We start from the raw sequence: 16,263 nt of genomic DNA, 5'->3' as shown, positions 1-16,263 counted from the left end.
GTCCATTTGTTTGAATAGTTTAAGGACAAGGGCAGTGTATATTTGAAGATTTCTGCTCAAGCAACATTTTTCTCACTTCAGGTGTTGATGGAAGCTGCGTGCGATGGTGACGTATTCAAACCCACAAATCTTGCCGACGATCCCATCATGCTTAACATTGACTCCACCGCAGTGGTGCGCAATGTTGCCATTTTCCAGCATTTCCTGCTAAACTGGAAAATCTGGGAGAAAGCCAAACAAGGCGTGCTGGAAATGCTATTGGCTACCATAGATATCTTGGTGCACGGTAGTCACTGTTATTACACGTTCAATATCATTCAGTTCCAGAAAGCTCAGCTAGTTCAACAAATCCTGATTGGCTGTCAAGTGAGTTTATTTATAGTTAATAGGGGGGAATGGTTTTGAAACCCGGTAAACATCAAAGGAGTAATAAAAAATGCTAAGATTTATGCTGGAAGGTGCACGATCTTTTGTTTTGCGCTCATACACCATGCATGAATTATGTACAGAAATGTTTCTATTGGTTAGTTCCTCAGGCAGTAGGAAACAACAGTTGTGTGTGTGTGTTTTTTTGTTTTGTTTTGTTTTGTTTTTTTTCCCGGTCGTGGCCAAAAATACGAACAGAAACGCGACAAAGAACTTTCAACAGCCACAACAACATCTTTATTTTTCTCAATACAAATATAAATATGACAACATTATTTTTTTAATATATGTAGTATGTTTCAGAGAAGGTAACTGCTGTGATCTTGTTTTAGTAAAACTGGAGGCTAAATGAAGCGTTAAGCTTTCGCCAGCCTAGTTATTGATGAGATGATCTAGCTTTTAGAGAAGATCGATGCTGTACATAACCTGGAATAATGACGTGACTGCGCTGAGAATCGGTGCGTTCTTTTTTCTTCAGGAGCGCCAGAGTGAAGGGTGTAAGGAGATTCCCCGAGTTATCAGTTCTTTGTACGTGAACATTATTCAGAACATCATAGGGAATCCCCCTGACCTAACAGTTCTGAAGGCCGTGTGTGAATTCCTTATTGCTGTTCACCCTACTGATGACATCACACGGCTGCATGCACCGAGCAGATGCTATCTGAGGGAGCACTCACTTGACTTTGGTATGTAAGCTAGATGCATGTAGTTATGGTGTAAGGCCTCGTTCGCGCTAGCGACATAACAACGACATAATGGCTTACGTCGGTAATATCAACATCGGCATTAAGAGATAAGGAAAAGATCATTCAGTCTTTTTTTCCTGGTGTCGTCATATTCCTGCTGTTTCGTTGCTATAATTACGTTATTTTGTCAGGATGTTCACACTGCAAACATAACGACATAAGGTCCTTCTGTTGTTTTGTTTACGTTATTACGTCGTTATGTCGCTAGTGTGAACTAGACTTAAGCGTGGTTCTCTATTCAGGCCCTCTCATTTCCCCACCTTTGAGAATACCGAGGTGAAGAAAGACTCAGGTCAAGACAGCTGCCAAGGTGGTATTCTGCATTGGGTTGGCAGGTCGTGGCTCCATATTGGTGGCTTGTTCTATACTTAAAGGTGTTAAAATAGCTGAGATTTTGTCTTTGCTTTACGTTTGCAACTGGTTAACATGCGATCATGTCTCCCCTTGTGCCCTAACCTGAAATTATCATCAGAAACTGTAACAACGGCGTTCCGCTAGACGAAGTATCGGGTCCGTTTTACACGTTCTGCGTCTTCCCAATTACGACTAAACATTTTTTTCCCTAGCCATTGATTCTTCTCACCATTAAACAACGGTCGATAAACAGAAAAAAATAAACAATTGAAAGAGGGGGAAAAAAATTATCACAACTGATATTATTGGTTGCAACCTCAGCAGAGTTGTTTTCTAATTATCCAGTTTATCTTTCTTTCAATTGTACAGTTCACGTCTCCAACCGTTCATCTCCCATGGTAAGACGTGTCATTCCATCTCCTCGCACCGCCCCGGTCCGTTCGATTCACTCCGCCAATCCCTTTCAGTTCAGCAGCCCAACGAAGAGCGCATCGAAAAACGCACTGAGCCGCTCACTTAGTTTTGAGTCACTGGCAAACAAAGATCTGTTGAAGACACGTGTGAAAGTAGTTGGCGACATTCAGAATGTCCTGAAACAGGGACATCTTACAAAGACATCGTCGCTCAGTGTCACCGAGCTTAGCAGATCATTTTCAACAGGATTAGATCCAAGTTTACAACAGTATGGTAAATTTCTTGAGAAGAGAAAGGTAGCGACAGAGGAAAGAGATGTGTTCCAGTCGAGTGGCTCTACAGAGGCGACTTGTGGAAGCCAGGAGTCCTTGACACAAGAGGCGTTTGCTGTGCCAGGCGGAGACAGAAATCTCACTGTCACCATTCCACCACGCAGAGGAAGTGAAGGACTGAGCAGCAGTGCTCTTGTGTTGCACGAGAGCCACGTCTTGGATCCTGACTCCAGGAACTCCCCTTCCCCCGTACGGAGTCCTGGGACCCCCCTGGGCATGTCGTATCCAGGGGTGCGCAGTATCCCAGGCAGCAAACCAGTGGTGATCAGAAGGTACGAGTCCACGCCCAGTAGAGAGGGACAATCCAGTGTTGATCTTATGGAGTACGACTTCATCAGTGAATCAGATTTCAGCTCTATGCGCAGCAGTGTGGCTAATCCCAGTTCCACTGATGATTATTTGGTGGTGGAAGGATTTCCTGGGATCCAGTCAAGTACAGTGTAAGTGCAGCTAGAGTTCTCTTTGTACACGTTCTTTGTACACTAACAGATGCAAAAATGTCACACTCCCACAGTGTCTCTCTCCACCCAGGTGTATAAATGGGTACCGGCGAATTTAATGCTGGGGGTAACCCTGTGGTGGACTAGGATCCCATCCAGGGGGGAATAGAAATACTCCCGATGGACCACTTAGCTCATATACAGACGGGACCAGCCAGAAGAGACACTGTCTTTTGTTGTAAACATATTTCCATCTGGATCGAGAAAGGCGTCTTAAAATCGAGCCGAAAAATTTGTTATCGAAAACAAGGCGCCTCAGAAAGCCATGTCTTGTTCTCAGGTTGTTACGTGCTCAAGGAAAGTCCTGACCTCGTAAGAACGCCTTCCTGTAATAACTTTTGCGTCCTGAATCTCTGAAAGATTTCTTTGTCCCCAGAAATGATTTGACTGAGCTATGAATTTTTATGTTTTTATTTCCTAATGTTAAAAGACACTATGGACGCAATATATTAACAGTAAGTGGAAAAAAGAAGAAATTCCTAAGGGCGATTTTTTTAAAATCAGTTTGTTGCATTATCCTCTTGTAGGACATATTGCCCGACTCGTTCAGACAGCTACACTCAAGGTGTCGATGCCATGATTAAACTGAGGTTAGGACTCATGAAACTACTGGAGATGAAACTGTTTAATCTGCCATCTGAGCACGTACCGGCGGTGATTGGAGAAGTGCTCAAGGCAGAGTACATGTTAGTGTGGGCCTACCATGATGCAGATAATGTCAGGGAGTTTGCCATCAGAGTAAGTCGTATTCCTTGACACTGTGACAGCGTCCACACTGCGCCGGAGAAATTTGAAAAGGCAGCTTTATTTCTACGGTTAGGCCTACCGTCCACACTAGTCCTTCACGGAAACGGAGCTTTTCGGAAACGTTCTTCAAACCGGAGGAATTTGAAAACGCCGGCTTTTCATTTTCGTCTGGACGGAAAACATTTTGACAATGGAGGTTTCCGAAAACGATGGCGTTATGATAATTGTGTGATTTCCCTGACCGAGTTTTCGTCAAACAAAAATCCAAAATGGCCGGTGGTTGTTGCGTTTTTAAATCTTCCCTGCGTAGTGTGGACGGAAAACATTCGGTGCGTTTTTAGAGTGAAACCTCTGGTTTCAGATCCCTGCGGTTTCAAATTCCTCCGGCGTAGTGTGGATGAGGCAGGTATTTCACAAACGTACCTACAGAAGGTACTTTCACACTAAGTCAATAAGTTAAAAGCGAGCATCGTCACATCACTTCCATCGCTTGTATTTGAAAGGTCACTCAGTAGGGCGTGATTTACGGACTAAGAATCAGGATCACCTTGTACAGCAAAATCAACATTGCTAAGTGAAAAATGCTGTTCGATTCCCAGACTAGGGTTTCATTCACAGACGAAACAGCCTTACGTTCAATGCATTTCATTTGAATGGTTACACACACTCGATAGTTTGGAAGTTAGAGGGTTAATGGTGACTTGAGACCTGTTCGTTTGTATGCAACAGCAGAATAATCGTTTAAGTCGTAACCCTTATACCATTGCTAATTCCGTTTAACAGTTAACACCGTGATGTAATTGGTCACTTCATTTACGCGTAGTCTTCAACTTTGGACATGAATTCTTTCAGATTCTGTTCCAGTATCTACAGAAAGCAGAACCCAAGCGCTGTGAGCAGTTCCTTAGGATCCATGGTTTCCATTTGTTGGCCAACCAGGTACATGTACGACAGTAGATGATTGAAAGATACTGCGTTGGTGTTCATTGTTTTCAATACTCGTTGCTTTTTTTAGGCATTTTGGCCTGATAATTTTTCACTCGCACTATTCTCATAAACATATCCAACAAAATGTAAAGAGGCGTACCAACGTGGCACATGGCCAAGAGGCTTGTTTTGCCTGGTGTTATGGAACTTGCTGCAATGCTATGTGTACTAGTTACTTCCCTCACAGGTGTAATAGGTCACGGGTTCAACTGGGGACTGGTATATACAAGTAGTAACAATCTTTTATTAGGAAGCTCCATCACTAAAAGTGGTTTACATAGAGGTCCTAATACTAGATATATGCTATATAATGATACAATTAAAATCTATAAATTAGAGCTAAAACCGAAATAAATAAATATTTTCAACGTATACACTACAGAGATTAAAAAAAAATAATAATAATAAATAAAAAAAAATAAAAAAATAAAAAAATAATTAATTATAAAAAGCAGAAAAAAGACACTTCTTAAAAATTGGCAAACTTGCTGAGTTTCTTACAGTTCTCTCTAACTCATTAAAGTCTTTGAAACAGTGGTACCGTGAACGTTGTTTTCCCCAATTGTATTGGATTTTGGGGAGCTTTATAGTATCTTTATTGCGAGTATTGTAGGAGTGCATATCACTCTTTCTTACAATGTCCAAGGATTGATTAAGTTGGCCATTAGTACACTTGTATGCATATATACATCGATGACATTAAAATGATTAAAATTCAATTTCTCCTTTGAACATCATAACGTTGCCAAGAGGACAAGTTGTAAGGATTTAGGAACTCGTGAACTAGTCATTTTGAGGAATGAGAGTTCAAGCTGAGAACTGAAAGTATGACATCGTGTATTTGTCTATTTTCAAACAGAGGGGTTGATTAGGGACTGACTGACGGACGGACGGACGGACGGACGGACGGACGGACGGACTGACTGACTGACTGACTGACTGACTGACGGACTGACTGATTGTTACTGACGCGCAGTTCTCATCTTGGTTGTAGCTATATGATCACGCTGTGACAAAGCTGTTGATTGAAGGCTGCTTGTCATTGCTTGTGGATAGGCAGGTTGACTTGAAAAAGGACTAGTAAGTAAATAACACTTTCAAACTTGCTACGCTAAAGCAAAGCTCGTCATTTGTTACTAAATGAAGGCAAAGTACCAAGAACTGTATTTTGATCAAAGTATGTCCGGTGGTGACCTTTCGGTAAGTGGGGTCGGACCGGGAATCGAAAGGTCTCGGTTTAAGCCTTGCGCGGTTTCGTTGTGTCGTGTTCCTGGGTATGGTATTTCACTCTCACAATATCTCCACCCAGGGGTTTAAACAGGACATCTGAATTGTGAGAGAACCGGACAAAATATACTGGTGAATATTACCATGAAACGCTTCCCATCCAAGGAGAACTGCAGTACTCGTAACATCCTCGTGCTCAAAAAAATCGAAGAAAATTGGCAACTTTTTTGTACACACTTATCATTGTTAATAGCTGGTTTTCACACGATGTCACTAAAACTCGAACTACAAAACTATTGATCTTCCTGAGATGTTACTTCAATGAGGTATAAGAGCAGCTGAAAACTAATATTCATACAAATTTTCGCTCCGAATGGGTTCTTGGTTTTGTGATACACTACGCTTGAATTTTTAAGCTTTTGCGTGACGCGGCATTTACATGACGGCCTAGAGAGCTGTCATGATGGTTAAAAAAGTGACTTATTTCGGGGAACTTGGCTATCTGAACAGTTCATGTCTTAGAAAAAGTATTATTTTAATGTTTTAAAGTTCCTCGAGGGATAAATTCACGCTTTTGTAGCAAAACTCAGTGACAGGTGTTTCTGTTGGTTTCCGGCCGCCATGTTGGTGCCCATACGGATGGGCACCAGCATGGCGTCTCCATACAAATCTCTATAAATTTGGGTGAAAAATTTCTCCGCGTATCTCGCATAAGAAAAATTGCTGTGACCAGAATTTTGGCGAACGTCTTTGCATATTTACCTTCTTTCATTTCCCAGATTCTGGACTTTATCTATTGACCGGTTTTGATTTTTATTTTGATCTATTTTGAATTATGTGACACTGAAAATCAGCAATACTTTGGTCCATCCACAGTGATTACTCAAGTGCAGATGACAGAGACCTCGCGTCATCAGTTCGACCCATGGGCGTGGTCCCTTTGTTAGCCTTGTTAGAGAACAGCTTGTTGAAGCCGTCGTTGTTTCATCTTCTGATTCAGCACCTGTGCCAGTTATTTATCAAAGTGGATGACCTGTGCCTTCAAGCTGTTGATCACGGGCTGCTTGAAACACTGTGTAATGTGATCTACGGTCTTTGCAATCTGCAACACAAACAAAGGTAGATTCTTCATGTTTGTGTTACCGCTAGTGTCTGTAATGTCGTCGAGGACTAAGCGAACCAAAATTTTTATGTAATCAGTTTTAATTCAGAATGTCCCTTACATAAATGATATACCTTCGTATACATTGCGAACCCATACCAAACATTTCCTCCTTGTCAACTATATTTAAAACTTTTGTATTTGGGACTGTTTTTTAGTCAGTGTAGGCTTCAGAATGCTTTGTAGCCGTTTTCATCTCTTGGTTAAGTTATCTGGTACATGCATGTATAAAACGGATTTTTTTTCTTTCAGATTAGCAAATGGCTCGTTCGACGTAGTTAGCGTTGACGCAATAATGGGAGATTTACAGCAATTCATAGTTTGCATTGTGAGGAAAGCATGCAGGTAAAGCTAATTTATAACAGTCCTACGGGTTTCCTGCCCCAGTAAGATTGTTAAGCGACAGTAAAAAAAAAAAAAAAGGAAATTGGCAATTGTACTATGCAATGTTTCTATGCTGATAGCGCCAAAACGGATGGTCGTAACGTGGTATGGTTGATAAAAAATTGGTTGATTAAATTATAGATTGATTACATGGAAATATTTTCTTCAGTTTAGTTTGAATTGTAATGTCACACGCGTTGGTCATTTCTATCAATGTGGCAGCCAAACGTTTAAGGATAGAAAATTAGGCTAGAGAACTAGCAGTATGCTTCTAAAAATATTGTTTAATAATTACGATTTCTTCAGCTTGAAAAACTATTATTTTCTTTCTTATTCCGCGAAACCGCAAAGACCTCGGAGTGTGCAGAAAGTGATTATAGAGGTGTCAACCATTTTGCTTTGTACTGAGTTTAATATCCTTCTCAATGCAGTACAAACGGCAACCTGTATTTTCAAATGTTTGAGGATCTGTTAATTGCTTTGGAGAATTTAGAAGAACAGGATCACAAGAAGAGAGGTGAGCTAACATTTGTGGCAGCGAAACTAAGCAATAATTTGGGAACTAAATATAGCCGCAATTTCTGTATGGTCCTCTATTTTGTTCAGAAAAGTTTCAATACAGTCAAAATCAAGCCTGGCATTTACGTACTTTGACGACTGTATTTGCAGTACCAGCGTACTAGGCCCTACATCATTTACCGGTTCAAGATGTTTTCCTTCGTTTTGTGCCTTTCTCTGTTAATTTTGTTGTTTTTCTCCCCGTAGATCACGACCCTTCCACATCCTACTGTGCTCGTTACTTTCGTCTGTTTGCTGTTCAAGTTGCACTGCATTTCTTCCAAGAAGTTAGCAAAGGGGAAGGATCAATGGGAGGGAAAAAGACCAAACCATCCGGATTGAGGTGAGTAGAGGTAGCTTTAATTTGTGCTTGAGATGAAATCAGTGTTAATTTACTGTGCGGTTTTGTGTTTTTCACCCAACAAGCAAGATGAAACGAAGTACCCAATGATTCGTCCCCTCAGTTGTAAAAATTATTAGTCTGTGAACAGGCTGCGGCTGGGAGGGTTTGACCGGCGGCTGGAGGGGCCGAGAAGGAACTGGCTGGGAGTGAAGTGGCCGGGGGGGGGGGAACCCCTTTCCTCCCGCTTTCTCTTTGCCCCGCCCTCGACTAGAGAGCCTGTTGACAGGCTAAGACATTATAGGAAAAGAGAAATTACCGCCGTTTTCTGACTTTGCCACATAGTTTAAAAAAAGACCAAGGGGCTAAGTCATTGAAAATTATTTTACGAGACTTACGAAACGTAAAAAAACACTTTGTTTACCTGCAGATTACCCTTCCGTGGTCCTGAGCATAACACGGACCCCGTCCCAGCCTTCACTCCCGTCTCGTCCTGGGTCAATCTTGACCGGGATCAGTTCAAATCGTGCCTGGACCCTAGCCAGTTGAAGAAGTCGCCAACAAGTGCAAATTCCAATGAGCAGACGCGGCGTTTTCAGATCACCTGCCAGCTCGCTGTCAACTCTATCGTTTATTGTAAGACGTTCTTTCTTCCCGAGGACTTTGTTGCATTTCATTTTCCATTTATCGACATGGACGTCCATGAATCACTGCGGCCTGGAATGGTACGAGTCACTGGAGCAGCCATTGAAAAGGAGTTTGCGCAGTTTGCGTTTAGTTTACTGCTTGAAATTCTTGACGCTTGTTTGGTGAGTGATTCTTACACTTGCATGTCTACAAAACCCAACTTTCTTTTATAGACTGTTACTCGAAGGCTTACAGTAAGTCATGTAGTCAGTGATTTGGCTGAGTCTTGTGCTCTAGAATTGGCTGACCAGCAGTTTTTGACAGGTAGGCTGCTAGGTAACGTTTTCACGACAGTGCGAGTTTTTCTCAGTCGAGAACTTTTGGCTGAACAACGGTGTAAACGAGACGCATGTTAATGATTTTGTTTTTTTCGTAGGATGGAAGGAAGCGAGAAATTTACAAACTTTTCATCGTGTCCAAGGATTCTTTAAAAGCGCAGGTAAGCGGCAGTTTAGGATGGTACCTCAACCAATGTTTTCAACAAATACTCACAGGTTGTCTTTTTTTCTCTTTCTGTTTCCTGATAAGTCAGTCGTCAGTCTGTTCTGTCTTTTTGTTCTTCGCAAAGTATGATTAATAAGATTTTATAACGTAGCTGATTACTTGAGGTTCTAACAAGATGACGATGATGTCGATAGGTACACTACTTAACACAAACGAAAAAGTGAACGCTTTTCAAATTTATAGTAATTTATAGTTTTTTGGGATTGGTTGGCCTGGGTCTAGGTTGGCAAGTTACTGGTGTTCCTGTTGAATCCAAACCGGGACCTGGATCTCTCGTGTTTCGCGCTGAATCTTGTCCATCATCCACGCGCTAAAAAGATCATAGAAACAATCCTGACTAGCAGTGGTGGACCAAAGGTAATGCAAGCAAGTGACTTGACAGGCTATAAAAACTAAGTAATAATTTACCTCAGAGTACAAATTCACACCGCAAAGTCACGCAACAAGGTAATGCAGCAAAGTAAGTCAGGCAGGCAGGCAGGCAGGCAGGCAGGCAGGCAGGCAGGCAGGCAGGCAGGCAGGCAGGCAGGCAGGCAGGCAGGCAGGCAGGCAGGCAGGCAGGCAGGCAGGCAGGCAGGCAGGCAGGCAGGCAGGCAGGCAGGCAGGCAGGCAGGCAGGCAGGCAGGCAGGCAGGCAGGCAGGCAGGCAGGCAGGCAGGCAGGCAGGCAGGCAGGCAGGCAGGCAGGCAGGCAGGCAGGCAGGCAGGCAGGCAGGCAGGTAGGCAGGCAGGCAGGCAGGCAGGCAGGCAGGCAGTAATAATTAACGCGACAAAGCTACGTAATAAGTAACGCAAAGGGTAACGCAACATCTCCCCTGCCAGAGCGATCGAACTCACACTTCTCGATCCGGAAACCCTAGCACTAACCATTAGGATACTGTGTCTCCTCATCGTGCCTCACTACTGTACAAAAGTACAGATCACTAGAATTGGAAAACTCGTTTCAAATGTTGTCGCTGCTCTCTGTAAACGACCTAGGAAATACCCAGGTCAGGAATACATTTACTCTGAAGCTCTGGCATTGTAGCTGATAGATATACCCTGCCTCGTCGCATATCCTTGACAAATAAAACGGCCATATTCTCGTCAACAGACTCTACACTACCTTACCAGGACGAAAGAGGCGACGGCCGATAGGCTTGGTTTAATGATATGAGTTTTGTGGGATACCGCGAAAATGCCCTTTCCCTGTTCTAATATGATCATCTTCTTGAATCCTACCCATAAACTAACGGGGAATCAGCTTGGGCGTTCAGTTCTCCTGTAAACCACTAGATTAGTGGTACACAACACCACATAACAGCATTCTTCCAATGTGCTTTCTATACGTATTTTTTGTTTTCCTCAGTTGCGTGAACGTACAGCAGTGTATCTGTTGAAGATTCTTGCTCATCCTGGACTCACTCAGGAGCAGAGGGCAACATGTGACAAGTTCAAAGCCATGATGTTGTCTCTTAACCTACAGTCCATGCGCTTGAACGCCGGCGATAGCAAAATCACTAATGACGAGGAGGTCAGTGCCCCGGCTATTGCGTTAATTTGAAAGTCACAAGTGCCTGTTCTCGTTACTCCCGCTACAGCTTACCAATCGTTTCAGTCGGACGAAAAACTGCTGCTTTTGGAGAATTTTTCCAATCAAAGAATATCGCTAAAACTTGGAAATTATTCAATTTATATCCGAAGAGACGAAAACCGGCGCTAGCCTTTGCAACCTCGTTACAAGGGCTTTGTGCCCGTATAGCATTATGGGCACCCAGCTTTTCCCGGGCGACACTTAGGCATGATTCTGTAATGAATCCAATTGACGTGATGTGGAATCCTCACCTTGCTTGGCAGTTACGGGAAGAAAACCCCGGGTTAGCGACTTCTGGAGAAGTCACTTTTCTATTATATTGCCGTTGTCGTAAATTTGAAACGTTGATGCCGTGTGCGGGTAAAACACGCAGAAACGAGACATGATTTAATGTACATACATGCCGCTGAAGTTAGTAGTTTTGAATCGTAGATGCAGTTGTGGGACTCGGCAGACAAAGCCGGAATGATGCAATGGCAGAAGCAGAGATCTGATGCTTACAGAAGGTAACGTGTTACTCCATCTTCATATTCAACCATGAACGTAATAAAGGCTGTGAAGCAAATACCAAGTTTAAAATTTCACGCTGTCGTTGGTACGAGGGTAAATCAATCAGTCGGACTTTAACCCTTTGAGCCCCAATTACGTATATATGCGTAATTAATGGTCGTGCTCTTTGTACCACTTGTGACGTCATCAATTTAAATGTCATCAGATATTCTTGATAACCAGATAGTAGTACTAGGCTAGGCCTTTCCGTACAATGGTCAGGTTTAGATATCTACGACATTCTGACGTCGCAAATCGAAAAACGTTATCAGTTTTGGTGCAAAAACGGTTGTAAAATGGTCAACTATGCCTATGATTGATCAAGGTCCATTTCTAGGCTTCGCCCGTAAGTAACATCCAACTTTTCACGGCAACCGGGAGGCGCGGTGTCCTCATGGTTAGTGCGCTCGTCTCCGGATCGAGCGGTCCGGGTTCAAGCCCTGGCCGGGGACATTCTGTTGAGTTCTTGGGCAAGACACTTTACTCTCACAGTGCCTCTCTCCATCCAGGTGTATAAATGGGTACCGGCGAACTTAATGCTGGGTGTAACCCTGCGATTGACTAGCATCCCATCCAGGGGGGAGTAGAAATACTCCTAGTCGCTTCATGCTACAGAAACCGGGATAAGCTCCGGCCTGATGGGCCACTTAGCTCGCATACAGACTTTACCTTTTCACGGCAACCAGAAAGAACATGCAACGCAAAAGGTAGCCATTAGTCCAAATTTTGGCCTATGCGCATGCCCGGAATTGAAATATTGCTCAATTTTGTACGTTATCCTCGAAAAATCTCCCCTTTTGGTAAAAAAAAAAGCAAAACTTAGGCCTATTTAGCGTCATGGCAGCCAAAAAAACTAACATAAATGGTTAAAAACTGTATTTTTTTGGCGAAAATTTGGTATTCAAATAACTTGCAGCAGTTGAAAAGTGCAGGCAAACGTGTACCTCACCAATAAAAAACCGAGGGCAGCAGGCAACTAGCGATATTTAGAAGCCCAGAAAATCTGTAGTGATGCAATGTAAGCGATGGGAAACATGTATTCAGCAGCAAGGCGTTAAAGACTGGGCAAGTCCAATCAAGATTGCAGTACTTTTGGGTGACAGTTTTTTTTTTTTTAAGGAGAACTTTTTTTGTTACAGGCTGGATAAGAGAACGGAGGACCTCAGTGAAGCTATTTCTTCTGTAGCTAGAGATGTGACGAGAGTAGTGGTAGAGATTCAAGACACCAAGCGACAGGCCCTTCTGAAGCACACCAGAGACGCGCTTTCTGCCGAGGTGCAGATCCGGAAAAAGTGGCGCCAACTTATCGAGCGGCTCATTCATGAGAGGTAGTGTATGACATGCACTATAACGTAATTGTTGACAAGAACGGTAATGAGAGATCGTAGGAGCATGGTGAACTATACCCGTTGGAAGAAAGTGTCTTAGAACGGTCCTCGTCTAGCTTGTTCCAGGCTCTCGATAGGCGGGGAGAAAAGTGGGCGAGCGAGAGGAACTAATTAGCAGTCCTTTCCTCAGTCCCCCGCGTTTTTGTTTTGTATTTGTTGTCGTTGTTGTTGTTGTTTTTCTCGCTAACCTCCTCTTTTTTCGCTCGTCCCCAACTACCGAGAACAGGCTAAGCTAGGTCATATTTCATACACAAACTAATTAGAATTATAAATACTGACCTGAAACGTACAAACACAAAGCAGATACTGGCCAAAAATGGAAAGTATTTATGGCTTAAATTAAACAGCGTTACAACAGATTGCGAAAGACAAACCTGATTTCTACCTGGTGACAGAAACCATGTTTAGCTTTTATGCGCCACGACTTTGGCAGTGGCTTTTCCAGTTTTGCCGGCAACAACAACAGCAACAGCAAAACGTTTGTTTCTACCCTGGCCCTTGAAATAACATGGGTCAGAAACTATAACGACTAAACTTAGAAGACGCCCTTCAAATTGATGTAAACGTAAAATAGAAATATATATGGGTTATTGACCAAGTGTGAGATCAAGATGGCTGGATATTGGCTAAGTTCTTTTTTTGCGTGTTTATGGACCGAGACGGAGTCGAGGTCCATAAACTCGCAAAAACAGAACGAGGACAATATCCAGGCATCTTGACCAAAAAAGCTTGGTCAATAAAAGACTTATTATCTGGCTTTGGGGGAAATTTTTCTTGCGGGACGCGGCGGGTAGTCCCGAGCGGGCAAGATAGCTCCATCTTGGCCGCTCGGGTAGCCAATCACAGCGCAGGATTTGATTCATCTTGCCCGCTCACGGAGCTAGCCATATAATAATGATCTTTAATTGAAGGTGTAAGTTACAGGAACCCACGAGTAATATCGCGTTAAACTTTATCGTCTTTTACTAAAGTATGAAAAAAGAGAATCGTTCTGGAGGTATTAATGAACCACACGGAAACAAGTATGGTGAAGACCGGTTCAATCGGATTGCGAGCAGCGGACGACGACTCAGGATAGATTTGATTTTTCCTTAGATCTGTGTGGTACGATGCTGAGCATTTCCCATCGTCTTGGAGACTGGACCCAACTGAGGGCCCAGGCCGCGTACGGTGTCGCCTTCAGCGGTATCACTTGGACGTCGACGAGAAATACCTCATGGAGGACTATTGTGGAAAAAGTAAGTGATTTGTTGATTTTTTTTTTTCTTGTTTTTGTTTTGTTTTTTGTTTTGTTTTGTTTTGTTTTGTTTTGTTTTGTTTTGTTTTGTTTTGTTTTGTTTTGTTTTGTTTTTTGTTTTTGTTTTTTGTTTTTGGTTTTGTTTTTGTTTTTTGTTTTTGTTTTTGTTTTTGTTTTTGTTTTTGTTTTTTGTTTTTTGTTTTTTTGTAGTACACGAGTAACAATGGGCAAAGCACTTAAGGATATTTGCACCGATAAGAAAGGAAAGAGCGAGACTGTAAACTTTGTACGATACTTTAGAATTGCTTCTGAGCTTTTCAGTCCATTAAGTCGTAAGTCTCATGTACTTCATCTTCGGGCTCACCAGGATCTAACAACAGTGATATTTCTTTTCAGTGTCTTCCTTATTTGTTTACAGCTGAGGGTTTTGGCAAGCAAACTATCGCTCGCACTCTACCCACTAATGAGAGTATATTATACTATCATATAGCATTCTATCGTTGTCGTGTTTTGTTTTGTTTGGTTTTTCATGTGTCTGCCTTGTAACCCCTTCTTTCTAGAAGGCGCGTCTGAAATTCGTATTTCGACATTGTGTAAAACGCTATATTTGTGATTTCACTTCCCACCTAACGCAAATAGAAGAAGTAATCAGAATAAAAATAATTATAACACATCTCCACGCCCGGCCACTGCACTGCATATTAAATCTTCACAGTGTAAGCTCTTTAAACCTTAACGACGTTGCTGTTTCTATTACCGTTGCCGTTATGGTTTTCTTAAACCGCATTCCCTGAACGGTAAATTTATTCGAGACTTGAGATGTTTGATATTTGTTACAAATATACTAGTTGTACCTATCGGTAAGTGCCAACGAGTGAATTGAGTTGTGTCGATTGAATTTTGTAATATTTATTTGGGATACTTCTAGTATAACAGGTGTTAAAATCAATTTGTTTCAAATTATTGCTGTAATTGAACACAACATTGTTTATTTTTCACCTCAGTAAGTGAACAAAACGAAGATATGAACTCAATTAATTGACCTCGCTCCCAATGTGTGGCTTCATAGCTCAGTTGGTAGAGCATCGCACCGGTATTCGCGGAGGTCACGGGCTCGAATCCCGTTGAAGCCCTGATTTTTTTCAGGCTTCTTCTTTCCAGTTGCTTAAATTGGAAAATTTACTGCGATGATCATACTTCACTTTCATCTACTACCGCAGTTCAAATATGAATTATTTCATATATACTTTACATCATTTCACTCACGGGAAGATATGAACTCCATTAATTGACCTCGCTCCCAATGTGTGGCTTCATAGCTCAGTTGGTAGAGCATCGCACCGGTATTCGCGGAGGTCACGGGCTCGAATCCCGTTGAAGCCCTGATTTTTTTCAGGCTTCTTCTTTCCAGTTGCTTAAATTGGAAAATTTACTGCGATGATCATACTTCACTTTCATCTACTACCGCAGTTCAAATATGAATTATTTCATATATACTTTACATCATTTCACTCACGGGAAGATATGAACTCAATTAATTGACCTCGCTCCCAATGTGTGGCTTCATAGCTCAGTTGGTAGAGCATCGCACCGGTATTCGCGGAGGTCACGGGCTCGAATCCCGTTGAAGCCCTGATTTTTTTCAGGCTTCTTCTTTCCAGTTGCTTAAATTGGAAAATTTACTGCGATGATCATACTTCACTTTCATCTACTACCGCAGTTCAAATATGAATTATTTCATATATACTTTACATCATTTCACTCACGGGAAGATATGAACTCAATTAATTGACCTCGCTCCCAATGTGTGGCTTCATAGCTCAGTTGGTAGAGCATCGCACCGGTATTCGCGGAGGTCACGGGCTCGAATCCCGTTGAAGCCCTGATTTTTTTCAGGCTTCTTCTTTCCAGTTGCTTAAATTGGAAAATTTACTGCGATGATCATACTTCACTTTCATCTACTACCGCAGTTCAAATATGAATTATTTCATATATACTTTACATCATTTCACTCACGGGAAGATATGAACTCAATTAATTGACCTCGCTCCCAATGTGTGGCTTCATAGCTCAGTTGGTAGAGCATCGCACCGGTATTCGCGGAGGTCACGGGCTCGAATCCCGTTGAAGCCCTGATTTTTTTCAGGCTT

At 42.3% G+C, this 16,263-nt stretch overlaps 1 protein-coding gene across 2 annotated transcripts in view; it reads left to right on the top strand.

Annotated features, from left to right (window-relative positions):
- LOC110045665 (lysosomal-trafficking regulator-like) overlaps positions 1-16,263 on the top strand; it is a 66,848-nt gene that overhangs the window by 19,829 nt on the left and 30,756 nt on the right. For both annotated transcript variants that reach the window (XM_089290907.1, XM_089290906.1), the window contains exons 21-37: positions 82-366; positions 905-1,112; positions 1,896-2,712; positions 3,300-3,510; positions 4,372-4,458; positions 5,501-5,586; positions 6,610-6,852; positions 7,148-7,240; positions 7,711-7,796; positions 8,045-8,180; positions 8,608-8,986; positions 9,241-9,303; positions 9,591-9,725; positions 10,715-10,879; positions 11,372-11,445; positions 12,628-12,816; positions 13,972-14,114. In XM_089290907.1, the coding sequence (XP_089147033.1) occupies positions 82-366; positions 905-1,112; positions 1,896-2,712; positions 3,300-3,510; positions 4,372-4,458; positions 5,501-5,586; positions 6,610-6,852; positions 7,148-7,240; positions 7,711-7,796; positions 8,045-8,180; positions 8,608-8,986; positions 9,241-9,303; positions 9,591-9,725; positions 10,715-10,879; positions 11,372-11,445; positions 12,628-12,816; positions 13,972-14,114 (3,400 nt within the window). The remainder of the gene's footprint in view (positions 1-81; positions 367-904; positions 1,113-1,895; positions 2,713-3,299; positions 3,511-4,371; positions 4,459-5,500; positions 5,587-6,609; positions 6,853-7,147; positions 7,241-7,710; positions 7,797-8,044; positions 8,181-8,607; positions 8,987-9,240; positions 9,304-9,590; positions 9,726-10,714; positions 10,880-11,371; positions 11,446-12,627; positions 12,817-13,971; positions 14,115-16,263) is intronic.

The sequence above is a fragment of the Orbicella faveolata genome, unplaced genomic scaffold, assembly GCF_042242905.1.
Source record: "Orbicella faveolata isolate gen_17 unplaced genomic scaffold, um_ofav_v1 contig_24, whole genome shotgun sequence".
NCBI lineage: Eukaryota > Metazoa > Cnidaria > Anthozoa > Scleractinia > Merulinidae > Orbicella > Orbicella faveolata.
Note: the sequence above shows the minus strand (reverse complement) of the source record. Positions and strands in the feature narration are given on the sequence as shown.